General features: G+C 41.4%; 1 protein-coding gene across 1 annotated transcript in view; it reads right to left on the minus strand.

Annotated features, from left to right (window-relative positions):
• Positions 1-292: 292 nt before the first annotated feature.
• The window catches only part of LOC101622634 (poly [ADP-ribose] polymerase 14-like), a 36,707-nt gene continuing 17,144 nt past the window's right edge, over positions 293-19,855 (minus strand). The window contains exons 8-16 of the mRNA XM_004675438.1: positions 19,539-19,617; positions 14,317-14,466; positions 13,384-13,446; positions 12,883-13,050; positions 9,610-9,807; positions 7,238-7,837; positions 5,827-5,960; positions 879-1,053; positions 293-579 (exon numbers count right to left, since the gene is read on the minus strand). Coding sequence (XP_004675495.1) covers positions 293-579; positions 879-1,053; positions 5,827-5,960; positions 7,238-7,837; positions 9,610-9,807; positions 12,883-13,050; positions 13,384-13,446; positions 14,317-14,466; positions 19,539-19,617 — 1,854 coding nt within the window. The remainder of the gene's footprint in view (positions 580-878; positions 1,054-5,826; positions 5,961-7,237; positions 7,838-9,609; positions 9,808-12,882; positions 13,051-13,383; positions 13,447-14,316; positions 14,467-19,538; positions 19,618-19,855) is intronic.

Genomic DNA, 19,855 nt, shown 5'->3' on the forward strand with positions numbered 1-19,855 from the left:
CAGGGGGGTTTGGAAGGTTCAGCTCACATTAGGATGCAGTATAACGGTATGCTCCCCTTCCTCTTCTTTTGTCTGCAAACCATGATGTTCACCATTTGGACACAAACTTGTAACTAAATTATCTGACTTAAATTCTCAGATTTAGTTCTCTCCAGAGAGGTTCATTCATTATGAAATACAGTCTGAAAACAGCAATTTTTAAAAAAGCTCTTATGGGAGAAAAAAGCTGAAACCTGTTTAAATCTAGCTAATGTCAATGAATAATACTTTCTGCAAAGGATTCTAAAGGTTATCATCTGAAAGTAATGAGGTACTCCGGGTAAGCCTGGTAGTCATAAAATACCACAAACAACGAGGGATTTGACACGTTATCTGTGACAGTGTCATACAGGTCAGTAGGATTTTGGGGGTCCTTGGGAGGAGGTACAATTAATGACGAATTTCCAAGTGTGCTGAGCCCAGTGAGCACTCGCACATAATACATATGCTTGTTCCCAATTCCGTCTGGTTTGGAGTATTTATCATTGGCAGAATAACTGGCACTGACAGCAAAATAGGTTCCTTTTCCATATGCCACAGCTGTGAAGAGAAAACAACATTTTAAAGAATTCCCCTAGTCTGCAACTTGTTGTACTCATTCAATATGTCAAATAATGTTCAGTTCTTCTGTCTAAAGCCTCTTTTATATTTTCAGGGTGTGTCTCTAATTAAAATAAAAATTATTCTTCCATACCAGTCATCACTGGTCCCATTAGTAAGTCTGACCCAGAAACTTTGGTGGCACCAAGGACATGGCCACAGGGAACACGAGGCCCAGGCCCGCTTGGGGTGTCATGCCCAGCCCCTCACTGCAGCAGCCAGAAGCCGCCCCTCCTTACCGTTCTTCCCAGCATAACTGCGGTTAAAGCCATTGCGGTTGACGCGTGGCACTGAGTCAGCATCTGTCCCATGGAAGAGCAGCTTCTCATTGACAACATTGTTGTTCTTAGCATCCATGATTTTCTTTTTTCTCTGGTAGCTATTCCAGAGATCTGTATTCTGGATTCTCTCAATCTGCAAATGGATCAGGATAAACATTCTGCTAGTCTCAACAGCACCCAGCGAGATACAGCCAATGAAAAATAATACTATTTTTATAAACAAAAGCCACAATAAAAAAGCAAAATCAGGGCCCTCCCTGGTGGCACAGTGGATTAAAACACAGCACTAAGAAGTGAAAGCCACTTCAGCATGAGTGACTGCCCAGAGGTGACTCACAGGGCGTGGCAGACCTCTCCTGACCACCCACTACTCCCTTCAGCAGTGTACTTTTCCCATCTGACTGTTTTGCTCCCCACTCTGTCTCTGTGAATCCTCTCACTGCTTCTGCACCTCTGGCTTGTACCCCAGTTCAGTATGCATAGATAAATAAATCTGGAAAAAAAAAAAAAACTCAATGGCAGGTGATAGCATTGTGCATTCAGAAGCCTTGTTCGAGCCAGTACTTCACAAATACATGCCTTGGGAAGACCGCTGATAATTTTGAACATCATTCACGCACCATGGGAGAGTGAGTAGTGGTTCTGTTGATCATATGAACTTGGCCAGCCAGTCTCTTCAGCACCTGCTTCTGACCTATACACTCCTGACTGCCCCCAAAGCTGTCTGTCTGGCACTGTCACTCTCTACCTCCCTCCTTTCTCTGAGTCCTGGCTTACCTATAGATGCATTAACATAGTGAGAAGCATTAGAAAAGAGGCAAAAACACAATTAATGGATGTAAACCCATCTCTGGCCATGAGTCCTGATCACAGTGGCCATACTGTGACAAGATGACACAAGCTATGCAACATCCATCGTCTGACAGATTCCAGAAGGATCGGGATAAGCTCTGAAAAATCAGACTGTCCACTGCTAACTTATATTATGACCTCCCTTTTTTGTATAAACATAATATCAAAATATTCTGAGCAACATTCAGTTTACAACTGGATTGACTTAGCTGCAAAAGGCAGCTGCTGGTTCAGGCAAGCTGCCCCAGGGTGAGAAATTCCTCTGTCTCCTGAGACAAAAGCCAAGCCCCAGGAGCAATAAGACCCCAGGACATAAAAAACTCCTGGGAAGCTTCATTGGTTTCTTTGAATAAAAAATAAACTTCAGATAAGGCTCCCAGGGCATAAGGACTCATGGACAAATTTTAACCTTGACTACACAGGTGTTGTTTGATATACAACTGTATAACTTTCTCTTAATTTACTCCTTTTTAAAACAAGCACTAACTACTCTCTGCTAGCCTTAAATTAGCCATTAGCTTTTCTTTGGACAATCACTGATAACACTGCTAACACAATTTATTACTATCCCAAGACCCCTAACAACCTTTTGCTAACATGCTCACCCTTTTCCAGACCCCTCTTCCTTTAATGATAAGTAGACAGCTGTATATATGATAACTGTCACAAAAACGTATAATTTAGCATACCATAAAATTGTAAGCAGAAGAATGTCTTTTCCCTTGTCCTTGAGAATGTTTTATGGAGCTATCTCATTAACTTACCCTATGCATTATTACAATTAACTACTTGCTACACAGTATAAATAAAGACCTGCTGAAGGAAAAGCAGGAAGACTTGCACCCTATCCTGACTCCCGTGTCTTCCTCGCGTCCGTTCCCCTCTCCCCCTTTTGGAATATCCGCTCACCGACGCCTTCCCATCTTAGGGTCCTGCCTGTGCTGCCTCCAGACACCCCAAAGGTTGGAGCTGGTCTCCGACAACAAGACTTTGGAATGTGGCTTCCAGAGCTGGAGACTTGTGTCCACCAGACAATTCTAGAATCTATTAAAATATTGGCTTGGGGAAAAAAAATCAATTTTAATAAAAAAGAAAGAAAGAAAAACAATGAACAGCTATATACCACAGACACTTTACAGGGGTGGGGAGGGGATCAAAAATGGGGTGGGAAAGGTACATGAGACTATGGTAATGGCACCCCAGTGAACTGGTGATGGGAAGTCCACTGAGTTTACAATCAAATGAAAAATGAACAAAATGAAAAATGATGTAAAAATAAATAAATAAAAATTAAAATTGTCTTGGGGGCTAGAGCCTAAAAAAATCTAGACATACAGAACAAGAAAGTGACACTTTAAAACACTTAATGTCATAAAAAATAATTTTCAGAAATTCAGGAGTGTTGGGGTAGAAGAGATTAATCAGGACATGATGACCAAATGTAATCTGTAATCAGATATAGCAATACATAAGAATTCTCTTTCAAACGATTAGGGAAATATGAACATAAATTCTATATTATTTAATGATTTGACTCTAATGTATAATATGAAATATTTCTACAAGACGTGCTAAGATAATTAGGTGTACCATAATATCTACAACTTACATTCAACATTTCATCAAATACTGAATGAGGGAGAAACATAAAAGCGGCTAAAGGGTTGAATTAACATGGACGTTTTTGAATGTTCAAAAGCAAGTCACAGTCTTCACAGTCAGGGACCATGACAAATCACCCATTTTGGGGGGGAAAGATTTTTTTATGTATACAAGTGCTGGGATACAGAGATGTGCAAGGGATGAGAGAATTCACAAGACACAGTGGGGAGCAGAACAGGCAGATTGACAAAGTACACTGCAGAGGGGAGCAACAGGCGAGTCAGGAGAGGTGCTACTTCATGTGGGTCACCTCCCTGGCTGGGAATCAAACTCATGCAGCAGTGGATGTGGACAGCTTTACAGTGCTGGGCCTTAACCCACTGCACCTCCAGGGAGGGCCCAGATCACCTATTTTTTTTGCCAATGTTTTTGCATCACTAGGAACCTCACAGAAGAGTCTTATACATCCTAGCTTTCTTTGATCAGTGTCTCACACTGGAATTTCACTAAATATCATTTGGAAAAAGACTCTCATTATTAAAAAGTAGGGAAATCATTTCTTTGGTCATTTCACTGGCCAACACATACCAAGTGTCCAGCACCCACTGCAGACATTGCTGGTCAGAGAGTCCTCACCACTCTGGACCTGGCATCTCAAACATAATGTCCACCAGACGGCTATGATTGGTATTTGACAAAATTTACTTGATACCTCAAATCACGGCATCAAAAGCTACATACTAGAATCATATTGTCTTAGTTTTTCAGAGAATTGATTTGCTCAACTGGATTACACTGAAAGATTAAAAAAGTGATAATAAATATTGTATTGAATTTATCATGATAATTTTGATGACACTCTCCAGTACTTGATTCACAGGAGAAATCCATCAGGAACAAGTCTCAGTGCTGTGAAAGTTCTGAGTCGCTGGTTGTGACTTGGGGACACTATCAACCTTGTAGTTGGGTGTTCCTTTCTGTTTTTCTACTGGGAAGCTCAGGCAAATTTGGGTCCTGCCCTCATTAGTACCTAGGATCTCCTGTTACATATTTATGTGAACTAACAATACTTATTTTCTTTATCCTCCTCCTCTTTTTGTTAATTTTTTCACTATTTATCTGAGATATGATATGTACCCTTACAGGATACTTCAAATATTTGTTGCACTATTGACTATGTAACTGCATGAATAAATAGCGAGGTGGCAATGGAAACAGAGTGTAAGAGACAACCCACAAAGAAACAAAATGCAGGATTTCTTGACATGTTTATTTTGATGGATGAAGGTATTAAAAGATTTATCTTGAATCAGTAACTGGTGGACAAAAAGGTAGCAAGGGATAGGAAGGAGAAAGATAATACTCAGAGATGGTGAATTAGTTTATAGGAAATTGATTTAATAGCTGGGTTTTAAATGTAGTATTTTATATCACTGGGATTATGTTTGAGAGTTTGAGTCAAAGATTAGGGTTAGTGATGCTGACTGGGAAGCAATCAACATTGAAATAATAGCTGAAGCTAAGAAAGGGTAAAACATTTGATCAGCACTAATGCCATTACAAAAGTAAAATGAAAAAGCATTCCTCAATGAAGGTAGAGACAGAAGTCCAAAATCTTATATGTAACACTAGGACTGGATGAAGTGGCATCCATGAAAGGAAAATCAGTTAAAGAAGGAAAAGAAAGCTGTAGATTAATATCATTACAGAAGTCAGGGAGAATATGTTTCAAACAACAGTCCACTGCTTAAAACTGGGAGAAGCCACAGTAGGTGAGATGAACAAGGAGCAGGCTGTTGGGTTTAGTCAGGAGGTGGGCACTGTTGCTCTGTGGATGGGGCAGAAGTAGCTAAGAGTGTCTGAGGAGCCTCTGTCTGTTTACAGTGTTTGCTGGGAACCAAACCCAATGTGGAAACTTTTGCTTCAGAAAATAAATGTGTCTTTAGTATTCTGATATGATTTGTAAGCTAGTACTGTATAGAATGACACAAAAACTGAATCCTGACATCTCAGGCATAATGATGACACAAATTTAATCTAAAACCCAAGTGTAGCATTAAAAATCTAATTTGGGGCCCTCCGTGATGGTGCAGGGGTTAAAGACAGCACTATCAGCTATCATCAGGCCCTGCAGCATGACTCTGATCCTTGGCTGTCTGGTGAGCTGACCCACATGGTGCAACAGGCCTCTTCTGTCTTGCCCGCAGCTCCCCCCAGCAGTGTATTTCAGTATATCTGCCTATTCTGCTCCCCAATCTGTCTCTGGTGAATCCTCTCATGTCCCATCGGCACCTCACGCCTACATGCCAGTTCTTGTATGCATAAGTAAAAAAAATCTTAAATATCTAATTGGGTAAAAAAAAAGTAATAGTCAGTGAATGAAAATGTATTTATGTAAGTCCACAATATAACTTATTTTCACCATGAATAAATCCCATGTCAGAAGACTTACCTTCTCTATCCTGAAGTTTGCACAGGTCAGATTAAAAGCGTCTGCCGCAACTTTATATTCTGGGTGATCAGGCTGTAGAGTTACCATAAGGAAATCTTGCTGTTTCATGTCAGTCCAGTGAGCAGGGATCTCAACTGCAAAGTGGACAATTGATTCTACCTCAGTGGGGAAGAGCTGCTACATAGTCACATTCTTGGTGTGCTCTGAAAACTTGAGTGCTCTCTACATTCTTGTTTACAATCTCCTAATTCATTGTGTTTAAGGTCCTTATCTTACTAGACTGGTTTTTAAAATGTGGACCAAAGCCAATCTACATCTAAAAAGCCATAATCTTGTTTTTTAGAAAGACAAAAAACTCACAGATACACTGAAGATTTCTGGAACAGGGATGGAAACCATGTAGACACATCTCTTGACAAGTTTTGACCTTGTGTGGATCTGGAACTATCAGTGTAGGATAACCCAGCTGCATAGCTTGTTCAGTCTGTAGGCCGTTACATTTAGCAACCTAATAATAAATTGTTCCCTATAATGTCCAATAGCTATTATGTCCTCTTCCAATTGCGTGGACTTTGGTCATCGGCCTTCCACATCTGTGCTTTCATTCTTCACACACAGCGTCCTTGCAAGTTAGGGGGATGCAGATTATATTTGTAGTGGATGTACTAAAAGCTCTGTGTCCCTCATCTAAATCAAAGGCTACAGTGGCACCAGAAGCTATGGTGGCAGTTAGCACATTTATATGGCACTTATATGGCAAAATGCCACCTTACTTGTCATATTCTAAATGCTGCTGGGAGTTTCATGAATTTGTTCATATTGATCTCCCAAGAGATGAAGATAGTTACTGAAGCCAGTTTACTAGTTTTCCATGGTTGAAAGGCAGGATGTGCTGCACAAACACAAGAAGAAATTGCTTCTCAGGAAGCAGGTGTAGTCAGAGAATCTGATTCACTCCTGATGTGTCAAGGATGCTTATGTACAGCTTAGAGGAGGCAGTGACTTGGGAGAATTCAGGCTCCCTGGCCTTCCTGGCTCTTATTCCCAGACACATAGTACCCACTCTGACCAGGCTGTCTTCCCTTCGTGTTCTAGAAAAACCTATTATTTTCCCCTGAAACAGATCCTTACCACCTCATGAATAAAGTAGACCTTTCTTCCTTACAGAACTGGCTCTGGGAAATCTGTACTCTATAGCACGGAACTAGATCAAGGTTTGGCTACTATTACATGTACATGGACATTCTTCAGTGACTAGGACATATTGTCAATTAAGCTGCATGAGACAAGACCAAGGTTCCCATTTTATCCCCGGAGGGTTGAATGAACTTTACCTACTTGAAACAATTTTGATGTAAATATAACGGTAATTACGTTCAAAGGAGATAGCAAGAATGAAACTTGGACTCACCTTCAGGTTTCTTGAGGCGATGAACAGACACAGTATGTCCATTTGCATTGGTAGCAATGTACATGTTCAAGTTCACGGTGTAGGTCTGATGATTAATCACGACTTCAGTTGTCTTTGTGTGATTTTTCCAGGTATCCTCCAATTGCAGATTGGTCATTTTGTCAAAACAGTAGTAAGTGTTATTGTCATTGTATTGCCACTCTATAAATTCATGGACATAGTCTGCCCGGGCTTCCTGTTCTTTGGCCAATCTTGCTCTCTTGAGCATTGCCTCAATTTCATCTCTAGCCTCAGTCACATCTCTGCTAATTCCCAAAACTTCAATCAAAGGTCTTTTACGGTTCAAGGATATGGTAATGTTTGATTTCTTCTGTAGCTCATTCAATTTCTGGGCCTCTTTTTCATCAAAGTCTTTGATACACTCATCTTCACTGGTGTAAGAGCAATGCTCCTTCTTAAGCTCAGCCTGTAACCAGGACAGACTTCTTTCCACACGTTCTGCTTTTTCACCACACACCTGAAAAGTGACTGTCTCTCTTTTCGTTTCCAAAACCAAAGAATCATGTTTTTTGAGAGACTGACTTAGTAATTGGAGAGAAGCTAAAAATGAAAAGAAGGAAGATTAGTTATTACTTACTTTTTGTGACCAGGATGTACTTTGTATCCAAAAATTTACTGACTACTTACCTGGAAGCTGTTCATTCCTGGCCTTCCTCATCCATTTTTCCCACCTTCTAACCCTGCCTCTGCTCTCTCTGAGTTTGTATTTTACTCTATGGTTGCATCATTGGTAAGATCAACAGTAGTTGTCATTCTGTTTTGACTTCCATTAGCATAATGACCCTAAGTTTCATCCACGTCACAAATGACAGGAATTCTTTTCATAGTTGAATAATACTCCTGTGTGTGTGTGTGTGTGTGTGTGTGTGAGTGTACATGTGTGAAATGTTTTGTATCCATTCATTAAGGATGGAAATTTAAGTTGCCTCCATCTTGACACTGTAAACAACACTGCTGTGAAGTGAAGATGCAGACATCTTCTTGAGCTATTGATCTCATTTCTTTGGGGTAAATACTCAGAAATGGATCCTGCCGTACATGCCTTTCAACTTTTCTGAGGGATGTCCTTACTGATTTCCATAGTGGCTAGCCAATTTACATTCGCAATTGTGCACAAGGTTTCCTCTTTTCCACAACTGGCCAGCACTTCTTATTTTTCTGAATGTTTGATAATAGACATCATATTAGATGAGATACATCTCATTGTGGTTTGATTTGTATTTCCTTAATGATCTGTGTGATTGAATACTTTTCATGTAGCCTGTTGACATCTCTCTCTGTCTTCTTTGGAAAATGTCTAGTCAGTTCCTTGGCCCACAGTTTCAATCACATTATTTTTTAGCAAGTTGTATGAGGTCTTTATATATTTTGTATGTATTCATTATTAATATTTATATAGATAAATGATTGGGAAATATGTTCTACCATTTTGTGACCTGGTTTCCCATTGTATTGCTGCTTTCCTTTGCTCTGTATAAGCCTTTTATTTTGATGTTATCCTACTTATTTATTTTAGGTCTTGTTGCCTTTAATTTTGGCAGAAATAAAAAATAATGATTGCCGAGACCAATGTCAAGGAGCTTATCTCTTATTTTTTCACTGGGAGTTTCATTCTATCTGGACTTCATCCTGTCTTTAAAACATTGAATTTATTTTTGTGTATGATGAAAATAGGGGTCCGCTTTCACATTTTTGTATGTGGCTGTCCAGTTTTCCAAATACTGTTAAGTAAAGAGATTGTTTTTCCCCAAAGTATATTTTTGGTTTCTTTGTTCTATGTCTCGATTATAATAGTCGCATGGGTGATTTTCTGTGCTCTCACTATGTTCCATTGATTTATATGTCTGTTTTTGTCCCAACATCATACAGTTTTTATTACCACTAATTTGTAATATAGTTGCAGTCAGAATTTGTTATGCCTCTAGTTTTGTTCTTCTTTTCAAGGTCATTTCTGCTTTTGGGGTGAATTTTAGGGTTGTTTGTTATAGTTCTTTGGCAAATAACAATGAATTTTGGAAGAGATTGCATTGAATCTCTACTTTGTTTTATGGGATATGAATATCTTAGCAACAGTAATTTTTTCAATTTATAAGTACTGTAATACTCCCAATTTATATGTCATATCTTTACTTTCATTCATCACTCATTAATACTTCCTTGATTAAATTTATTTCTTGGCATAATTTTCTTTTTATGAAATTTTTAATAAGACTGTCTTCTTAATTGCTGTTTCTGATAGTTTGGAAAGATGAACTATTTTTCATGTGATAAAAGTATTAGAATCATACATTTGGCAAAAATGAACAACTCACCTGCATCTTTAAACTGTTGTAGGAGAGACTGAGATCCTTCTTTTCTTTTCATGTTGGCATAAAACACATTTAGCAAATGTGGAAAAAAGAGAATGACTTTAACTTTTTTCACAGACTGGACAGATCCTTTCTGGACAAAACCTTCAATGGCATCTATGATGGCTCCAGCAACCTTATCTGGGTCTTGACAAGCACCTCCTGGCAAGGAAAATAAATCAAATATTCAAATAATCACAGAATAAATGCACACTTTCTAAAAACTATTAACAACATGAACTTTTCAACACTTTGTAGAAATTTGGCATCCTACTTGCCATAGGGAGCGATTGTCCAGGATGTCTTCAACCAAACGACCCCACAATAATCAAAGGACTCAGAAAAGTAACTTGGGTGTCTGATGTAAATACCTGCTCTATTCCACTGATGCCAGCTCAGTTTATTTCTCTGAATTACAGAGCACAGTTATTTTTGTATTACTAGTATACTCAAAATAAACAAAATATGCTAACTTATATTACAACATCATGATCATTAAAGGGAAAAATCATTACTGTGGTTCAGTCATCCCTTAATTTTACACATGTATCCTCATTCTCTCTGCTGTTTTTGTGGGCTTTTGTTAGCTGAGAGTTTGGAAGACACAGAAGCTATAAGTAACTTGTTAATAATCCATAACTCTTTGCACACAAGGTATTAATGAAACTTCAGGAAGTCTTTCTTTCCACACACAATGAGATTTTAGCCAACAGGAAGGATCAAGTTGCCACCTGAGGTCAGTTCCTATCTCAGCATGCTCCACGGCTGGTTTCTCACACCCAGTCAGCTAACTCATGGCAACGCACAGAAGTGCCATGTGAACTGTAGCTGGCTAATTCAGCTGGTGCAGGAGGCAATGTGAAGAACCCTAACCAACATGGTGTGATAGGCCAGGGACTGCTTCGATTACCCCTATTTATGGTGCTCCCACTATTGCGGAGAATGAGGCTGGACATCTTTGACTTGCCTATGTCAATAACTGGGATTGTAGACAACCCTCACAATCAGGGAAGGGGGAAATTACTAATTAACCGCCTGAGATATGGAAGGATTTAAAAGGTAGTGTCAGATACAAGCACCCACGATCAATAAACACTATGTTCTATCATAGGCTGATACTGTGCAAGGATCTCAGGACACACTGGATATAGGTATGGGAATGAGTAAGAGAGGAAAGAGACTTCAAGGAAAAGGGGATGCCAGAGCGAAGTGTGGCACAGATGTGGTATTAAACCAGTGTGTTAAGGGCAACAGAGCTGCTTTTGAGAAAGAGCCAAGTGAAGGAAACTCTAGAAGAAAGGTCCAGATCTAGTTTGGAGAGTGAAATAACAGTTTAGGCTAAGACGAGCTAAACAAAGGGAAGAGGTCAGAATAAATGGTCAGGTGCAGGGAGGGAGGACATATTTAGGGCGTAAGTCTGCAGGACCTGGTGACTAACTGGGTTTATCTTCGACCCCCTGTCCCCTTCAAACACCATACAATCAGTGCTATGGGCCATGCTGTGCTGTACGAGTGTCTGTCTCTCAGACTAGGTGAGAGTAGGTGACATGTCCGGGTAGGCCCTTTCCTGACTCATCTTTCTATCCCAGCTGTCTAATCTGTCTAAGCATCTTTTTATCACAGCTGTCTAAGCTAACCCTGCCAGCAAACATTTATCCAAGCTAACTTATAAGCTACTGAACAGGGGTACTGGGAGGGTGGGGTCAAATGCTGGAGTGTTGCTTTGTACATGATCCAGAATTGCAGAGGTAGGAAGATTACGGGGAAGTGGATATGAACTGGAGTTTCCAGTTGGCCTGGGACTGGAGGCCCTTAGGTTTTCTGACCTCCCATTCTCTCTACTGAGTCAGGAGTCCTAAGGACAGGCAAAGGGCTTATTATAGTGTCAGAATCTGTCTGATCCCAATTCAACTCAGAAACTCCACAAAGGGAGGAAGCACCACAATGCACTAGTCTGAGGACCAGTGCAGCCCAGCAACTCAGCCAGCACGGAGGGCAAGTGACAGGTTTGTAGGAGTCCAGAAATAGGCAGGTGCATACTCATTCATACAGAACTGAAAGTGCCTCATGCTCTTCTTTTTTCCTTGACTCCATTGACACCTCCTGCTTTCTTGACTAAAATAAAATGAAGGGAAAATTGCAAAGAGAAAACTTATGTCAAATAAAAGAAGAAGAAAAATCAGGAGTCACAGTATATTAGTGATTATTGAGTTTTCTAAAATTAACCTCAATAGTTTATGCAAAAATGAAAAGTTGGCTAATGCTAAACAGGAGGATACTATAAGAGTAATGAAAACTTAAGGTGCTTATAAATTATAACCTCACAAATGGAAGGTAACCTGGTATATATAGCAGTTCATATGGGCACAGAAGTGGAAAGATGGAGAACAAAAGAAATCAAAGTGTGGGACAGAGAATTAGAAAAACCCAGAAGGTGACATGGATGGTTAAGTCTACTGAGGCTAAATTTCTGGAGAGCCTAGAATGCCCGTGTGAGACACTCAAACTCAGATTCCTGAGCAACAGAATGAGTGATGTGCCTGAGAGTGTTTGCCTCTCCTCACCTGCTCTTCAGGGAGGCCAAGCAGGAACTCCTCATCAATGCACCTGACTGAGATTCTTGAGAAAGAGTTCAAGTATCACCTTAGTAATGATAAAGCCAAAGGACCATTTGAATCACTCACACATGTATAGTTTGAGGAAAACAAGAATCTCCAAAGAGGAAAGGAGACTGGAAAGAGGAAGCTAGAGAGTTGTTGTTTCTGACCCGTTCGAATTCAGTTGGTCCCCAAGGCTGCTGAAGACAGGGAGAAGGGCTGGACATGCCCCCTGGTCAGTGGTAGCCAGAAGCATGTCCATGCTAGGGTTTTTTCCATAGAGGGGGTTAGAGGAGTGTGTTCATGGTAAGTAAGGAGGATGTGAAGAGGACAGAAAATCAACAAAGAGACTGACAGAAAAGGAGAGGTGTCTTTCTTTTCACACCTTCATTTCCTTCCTCTTTTCTCCCTCTCCCCTCCATCCTCTTCATTGCTGCCCACATCGGAGAGCAAATGCCTCTCTGATGGTTAACACTCCACTTAATTTCATTTTTCCCCTCTATTACTTACAATTCCCTTACTCCCTAAAGATTCTCTAAGGTGAGTAAACAGTCCTTTTGAACTGAGCTTTGCCCACAATAACATCCCGAATAAGGGAGAGGATGACTTGGGATTTTGCCTTGACAGCCAGCCTACTCACCTGTCCCAATGGCCGGGAGGCAAATGGACGAGTAATTCCGGTTTTCACTCTCTTGCAAAACACAGGTAACAGAGTTCTTGACATCATTTCCACCAACGACATGAATAATATTCTTACACTTCAGTAAACCGCCTTCAGTGATTATATAACCAGTATTACCCTGTTTACCTGAAAAACACATAAACACTTGCAAGAGCAGATGCCAAAGCAGTCTATGATTATTTAGAAAGCAACATGTCTGGTTGGTAAAAACGTATTTTATGCAGCCTTAAGATTTTTGAAATACTACCTTAATGGATTATTTTTTTTTTTTTGCCTTCCCTCCTCTTTTTTAACTATGAGATTACTTTCCCTTTTAATTCTCACAGTTGAAATTCTTGGTAAGAGAATTTTTAAGATCAATATATTTCTTTTCCATCCCAAGTCTTTCCCAGGTCTCAGCCTCTTCTACTCAGCTTAGCCGTTCACAAATTAGGACCAGAAAATATCACTGTGCTTTACCTTGTAGTTGACATTGGATTGCTATGTCTTTTCCAGCACCTTCTAAAATTGCTTTGGAGACACCTATGTGAGGAAATTAAGGTGGTATAAACGTGACCAAAAAATCAGAAGGTTACATTCAGATCAGAATCACTGCTCATTTTTTCTTTTCCTCTTGTAGCCTTTTTTAAAGTGGAGACAGCATTACTTGAGAACACTATGATTCAGAATCGTAAGATCATACCTTTCATGTGTCCATCACCACATCAAACCCACAACCATGGTGCTGAAAGTCCTGATCATCATCAAACACTGTACCCCTCCCCTCTGTGCTTCAAGTGTCCAACTCCTCTGGCAACCTCAATTCTACATCAGGTTTCTGGGGTCTATAATTGGTTTGGTATTTTCTGACCCTTTGTTTTGTTTTTGTACGTTCCCCATATAAATGAAATGATCTCATAATTTCTTTATCTTTCTGACATTTTTTGCTTAAACTAATGCCCTCCAGTTTCATCCATGCTGTTGCAAAGAACAAGTGTATTTTATAGCTGAATAGTATTCCAATGTGTGTGCATCTTCATAATCTACTCATCCATCTTTGGGCTCTAAGCTGTTTCCAAAACTTGGTTATTGTAAATACGCTGCAATGAACAGAGCAGTGTCTGTGCCCTTTCAATTGGTGTTGTGCATTCCTCCTTACTGTCTAAGCTTTCCCATCACCAGTGAGATAATAAAGCCTGGGCAGTTGTGATAACAAAGAACAATAATGCATAAAATAACTGTTATCAATATAAGAAATGTCTAAATACTTTTTAAATTATTAATTAATATTAATAAACACAGTTGTAGAAATCACCTCAGCTATAGGAACTGTAGAACAGTTTGGCTGGAGGAAATTTCCTACATGGAATTCTCTGTGACGATTACACCACTCAAACCCAACAGGTACAGTACCTGCTTTGTGATCAAATGTGTTTGATGTTGAATTGACAATCACATCTGCCTCTTCCTTGGTGATATCTCCTGTGGTCACCTCGAACGTGATGGGACCGATCCTCATCGTGTGCACTCCCTGCTGAGGGCTGGACACAGACCCACAGACACCTGAGAAGAGAAGAAGATGGAATCAGAAGCCAGGCTGCCAACAGCAAGAACAGTGCTGGTCTCTGCTCCACACATGCACCCCATGCTACTTCCCTGTCTGTGAGCTCTGAGTTTAATCTGGCATAAGTTGGTAACTGAGGAGAGTACACCAGCAGGTAGAGTTGGAACAAAGTCCAAACTTGAAGTAGCAACCTTTAGTGGGGGAGGGGAAGAGAGGAATTTGATATTATTTTGACATTTTCCATTTTTCTCTCCTGGCTTTGCCCCTGGGGTGGCCATACTGAGAGTCACACATGGGCACAAGCTGTGAAAACACTCAGAAAATCTAGCCTGACCCCACAGTATTAGAAGGTCAGAGGTCCCTATAATACAAAGGATTGGACAGTAATTGTAGTGATACAATTTTTTCTGTATCATTTTGTTTTTAATCAAGACCTTGACCCAATGAGATCCCAGGTGCAGAACTATCTATGGTGACAGAGGGAGCTAAAATGGTAAGAACATTCTTATTTCTATCCAGAGGATCAAGAAAAAGATCTCTTTTGACCTGAAAAGCATATGGAGGTGGAGTGAGCATTCCTGATAATTACTAATTTATTTTGGCTATTTGCTCTCTACACTTCTTTTCTTCTCCTGTTATTTTTTCACCTCTTCCTCATGTCTCTCTCCATGTTCCCCAAAAGGTTTGACCATGGAATGGAAATGTCAACATCAACTCAGTGGGAACCCTGTCTCTCTGAGCAAATGACTTAGAAAATGTATTACTACAAGGCAGAGAGTACTCAGGAGATCTTGAAATGTGTGAACTGGCAGCAGGGACCCCTATTCAGGGTGGGTACTGAGGAAATCCTGAACTCACCCCACAGCTGCACAGGTGGTTGAGTTATAGGACCCAAGGAGGATGCTGGCAGGAATGAACAGACAGGGGAGCTGCTGCTCACATAGGAGGTGAGGGGGAGCTGACAGCCTGTGAAGCAAACACACAAAGATTCACTATTTCTACAGCTTTTAAGAAGACCCAGGTCCATAAAATAATATTGAAGGTGTTCATCCTATAATCGAAATTAGATAATATACAAAGAATGAGGAAAATTTGAGCAACTCAAGGATAAAGACAGTTAATAGATGTGTTTTGCCCCAACTTCTGTGACCGGCCACAAAAAAGGAAGGCGGGAGGCAGAGAGGCTGAGCAAGCAGAGTTCATTGCTCCTGGACAGCAGCTGAGATGGAGCCCCTAGAGTGGGGTCCACAGCTACTGCAGCCTTATGGGGGGGAAGGGTCTCCTATATAGGTCCTAAGCTCAGATTCCAAAAGGGTGACTCATCACTGTGTCCCTTGATGTAAGGCCCAGTACGTTATCACCTTCTTCTAGTCCCATCCTGGATGCAAGGCCCAGTTAATGGGATGCAAAGCCCAGTTTATTTTATCACCCTTGGATGCAAGGCCTAATTTATTACTGCCCTTATCCAGTCCCTCAGTAAGTCTCCGCACTTGGTCACCCCCAACTTTTTCATTCCCCACTTTTTCTTTAGTTATTAGGAAAAGGGACGTGGTTTCTCCATGGCTACTTCCTGCATGACTTAGGGACGGTCATGGAATTCCTGTAAAGGAATATAGGGGACCGTGGGGGTGTAACAGGAGCTGATTTACTGTGACCTTGGTTAGAGCCTGCACCCGTGCCATTAAAAGCCAGACCATGCATGGGGCTATAGTAAAGAAAGCTATGACTAATATCAAGGGGCCTAGTAAAGGGACTAGCCATGGTGGGGAAGGTTGTTTTAGCCATCCCCAGAAAGCATCTCTTCTAGCACTGGATTTTTTAATGTTCTTGGCCAACTCACATAGCTTTGCCACTTTTTGTTCCACCTGCCCTGAGCTATCTTTGCAGGATGGGTCTATTTTTTTCTATGGGGGAGCAAAGATAGGCCAATGTAGTCTAACCTGCTGGGAGGTATTGGTTACCAGTCCAGTTAATCAGGGGAGCTGCGTCCAGAGATGATATGTGTCTGGAGAAACGAAGCATTGCAGGTCCGGTGGACATGACTGACCATGCATGAGGTGGCCCTGTAGGAGAAACTCGAGTTATGAATCCATTCTGATCTTCCCAACACTGTGACAGCTCATGGTGTGGATAGGCCCACTACATGTGGTCCAGTCCATTTTGGTTTAAGTGGTTCCGGGTGTAGTGATTTGACATAGAAGCCCCTGCCCCCATCTTGTGTTGTCTGTGAAGTATACTGATCAGCATGTTCTCTAAGCAGTCTGTGCAGAGCTGTGGGAGAGGAAGCATCAAGGCAAGGGGTCCCAGATTCATTGGAACGGGAGATTGCAGGAATGGTCTCCCATACTTTAAGGCGACCTAGGAAGGCCGCTGGGTTTTCATCAGCTCTCTGAGAAATTTCCTTGAGTTTGTCAATTCACGGTTTTTTGAGCCATGGCAGTAAGGCCTGCTATTAGACAGGTAACGTATATGTTTTTCCTAAGTCTACCTGGACTATCTCTTTGGTACTCCCAGTTTGGGTACTTATCTGAGACAGCCTCACCCCTTGTCAGATGATCTGGATTAAGGGCATTTTGGTGATCTGCGTGTTCTTTGGCTGCCTGAAAAATCTGCACTCTGACCTCTGAAGGGAGGGTGGCCACTAAGATGATATTAATGTCCTGCTACATCAGATCAAAGGATTGATGAAGGAAGGTGAACTCCTGTGTATATTGTATAGGGTCATCAAGAAAAGAGCCAAGCCGTTTTTCTATGTTTGAAAGCTCTGAAAGTGGAAAAGGTGAATAGACCCTGACTGTGCCTTCCGCTCCTGGGGATCTCAAGGGAGGGCAATCCTTCCCATATGGAGTGTCAGGCCATTCACCACTATCCTCTTTGTTGTTATTGTCTCCTGTAACAGGGGAGTTTTGGGCCCTTCCTGTCTGAGTAGGATATGATGGGGTTAAATCAGGTACGGGACCAGAAGGGAAAGGATAGTCTCCTTCCTCATCCTTAGGAAAGGGGGGAATTGGTTTTGAAAGCTGGGGACATGGGTGAGTGGGAGTGCCTGTTTTTGTCACTAGTGTATAGGAGGGACTGCAAAGCTTAAGAAGTGAAGGACGGGAACCGATGTAAAAGAAAACCTGAAGATAAGGGGCCTGAGTGTTTACCTGTGTGATATAACAACCTTTCTAGATTTTTAAGAACTGAGTAATCAAGTGTTCCTCCTTCTGGCCACCAGTGATCATTATCTAACTTGTATCGGGGCCATATCACATTACAGAAACAAACAAGTTTTTTCTTTTTTAGGCCATCTTGTTTAAAACCCAAAGTATCCCAAAGACGGAGGATGCATTGGAGGGGGTTTAAGTTACCTGCCTTGGCTGAAGAGTTACCCATTAGGTGTAGAGAGAAGAGAGAAGAAGGAAAAGAAACGGCTTAAGAGCCAGTGTGCCCTAGGAAGGACAATACGTCAAAAGACGTCCTAGGAGGGACAAATTCAACAAGTTATGCCCTGGGAGGGACAAATACAAATGCCCTGGGAGGGACGGAGTGCGCCCTAGTAGGGACCACACTGAGATAAAGGAGAAAAAAAGAAGGGGAGTCAAGGGTCTGAGATAAAGGAGAAAAAAAGAAGGGGAGTCAAGGGTGTTCTTGAGCCAAAATCGGGGTGACTTACCCTAACCTCGTTCCTGCAATGTAATCACATGATATTTTTGGCACCATAGAGGTGATACCAAGAGGAGGAAAACGCCAGTATCAACAGAAAGATTGTAACAAAGAGGGAGGCCAGGAGGCCTTAGGGGTAAGGGTGCATTCATATTGACTTTTCCCGCCTGATTCCCCGCGGAATCCAGAGTCCCTTGGCATAGGTGCACGCACATAAATCCCGTGCCTGGTTGGCCAAGCCTAGAGCTACTGGCCAAGTCTCCACTAAGCCTTTCGGGTCTGAAGGCTAAGGAAGCAACCCCAATCAAGCCTGAGCCGGCACGTTAGGACCGGTGTAAGAGCTGTTTATAACTCACACATCCACATGCACATTTCAGAGGAGAAAAGAAGCACGCCAAGCCACAGAAGAGGTTCAGAGGACGGCTCTACTCAGCCGTCCCAAGTTTCGGCAGCAATTTGTTTTGCCCTAACTTCTGTGACCAGCTGCAAGAAAGGAAGGCGGGAGGCAGAGAGGCTGAGCAAGCAGAGTTTATTGCTCCCGACAGCAGTTGAGAGGAGCCCACAGGGTCCACAGCTACTGCAGCCCTATAGGGGGAAAGGGTCTCTTATGTAGATTCTAAACTCAGATTCCAAAAGGGTGACTCATCACTGTGTCCCTTGATGTAAGGCCCAGTACATTATCACCTTCTTCTAGTCCTATCCTGGATGCAAGGCCCAGTTAATTGGATGCAAAGCCCAGTTTATTACCGCCTTATCACCCTTGGATGCAAGGCCTAATTTATTACTGCCCTTATCCAGTCCCTCAGTAAGTCTCCGCACTTGGTCACTCCCAACAAGATGCTCATCTCAAGGTGAACCAGAAGTTGTGCTTGAGACGAAGACTTTACAGCACCTTGTGTAACTATGCGGCCGAGCTTAAGATAACACATCTGAAAAGTGAAATGATTTGGAATGAATGGAAAAACAAGAGTCTCTCCAAAGAAATATAAATTATACCGTGAGATGAAATGGACATTTTCAAAATTAAAAATACTACCTGAAATGAAAATATTCATCAGATAAACAACAGGGAATTGACAGTCAGTAAACATGATTCTGATCAATAAAAAAAGTTGAATTTGATACAGATAAAAAATTTGGAAAGAAAAGATTGAGCCAATGTGGGAAGCTATCAAAAGCTTCAACTTCATGTTATTTTGAACCCAAAGAAGGGGAAGACCAGAGCAAACAAAAACAGTTGAAGAAGTGGCCCTCCCTGGAGGTGTAACGGGGTAAGCACAATACTACTCAGCACACGCAGCCACAGCCCAGCCTCTTTTGCACGAAGAGCAGAAAAGGCCCAGTTATGAAAGAGGCTCCTGATGGGCAGCGGGCAAGATCAGAGACGTCATTGCCTAATGTTTCATGCAAAGTTTTACTGAACCTTGTGTATCTTCTGTCTTCAGAATGGCATCATGGTCCAAATTTCCATTAGCCCTTCCAGAGAATTCATCTGAAAATGCCTAGAAACACAAAGAGAGCTCTGATCACTACGGTCTACGCTCCTCAGCAGATGAGTGACTGTGACACACAGTTTGGCTCCTGCAAGCATGCACACTGAGGACAGCTCAATCCCAAAGGATTATTTATTTTGTTACAGATTTCAAAATTATGAAATATGTGTTGCTATACTATTTTCATGGATACATCTTATGAAAGTTATAAAGACGTGAGTGAAGATATATATTTATATACAAGGAT

Source organism: Condylura cristata, unplaced genomic scaffold (genome assembly GCF_000260355.1).
Source record: "Condylura cristata isolate star-nosed mole 26May11 unplaced genomic scaffold, ConCri1.0 scaffold00003, whole genome shotgun sequence".
In the NCBI taxonomy this organism is placed as follows: Eukaryota; Metazoa; Chordata; class Mammalia; order Eulipotyphla; family Talpidae; genus Condylura; species Condylura cristata.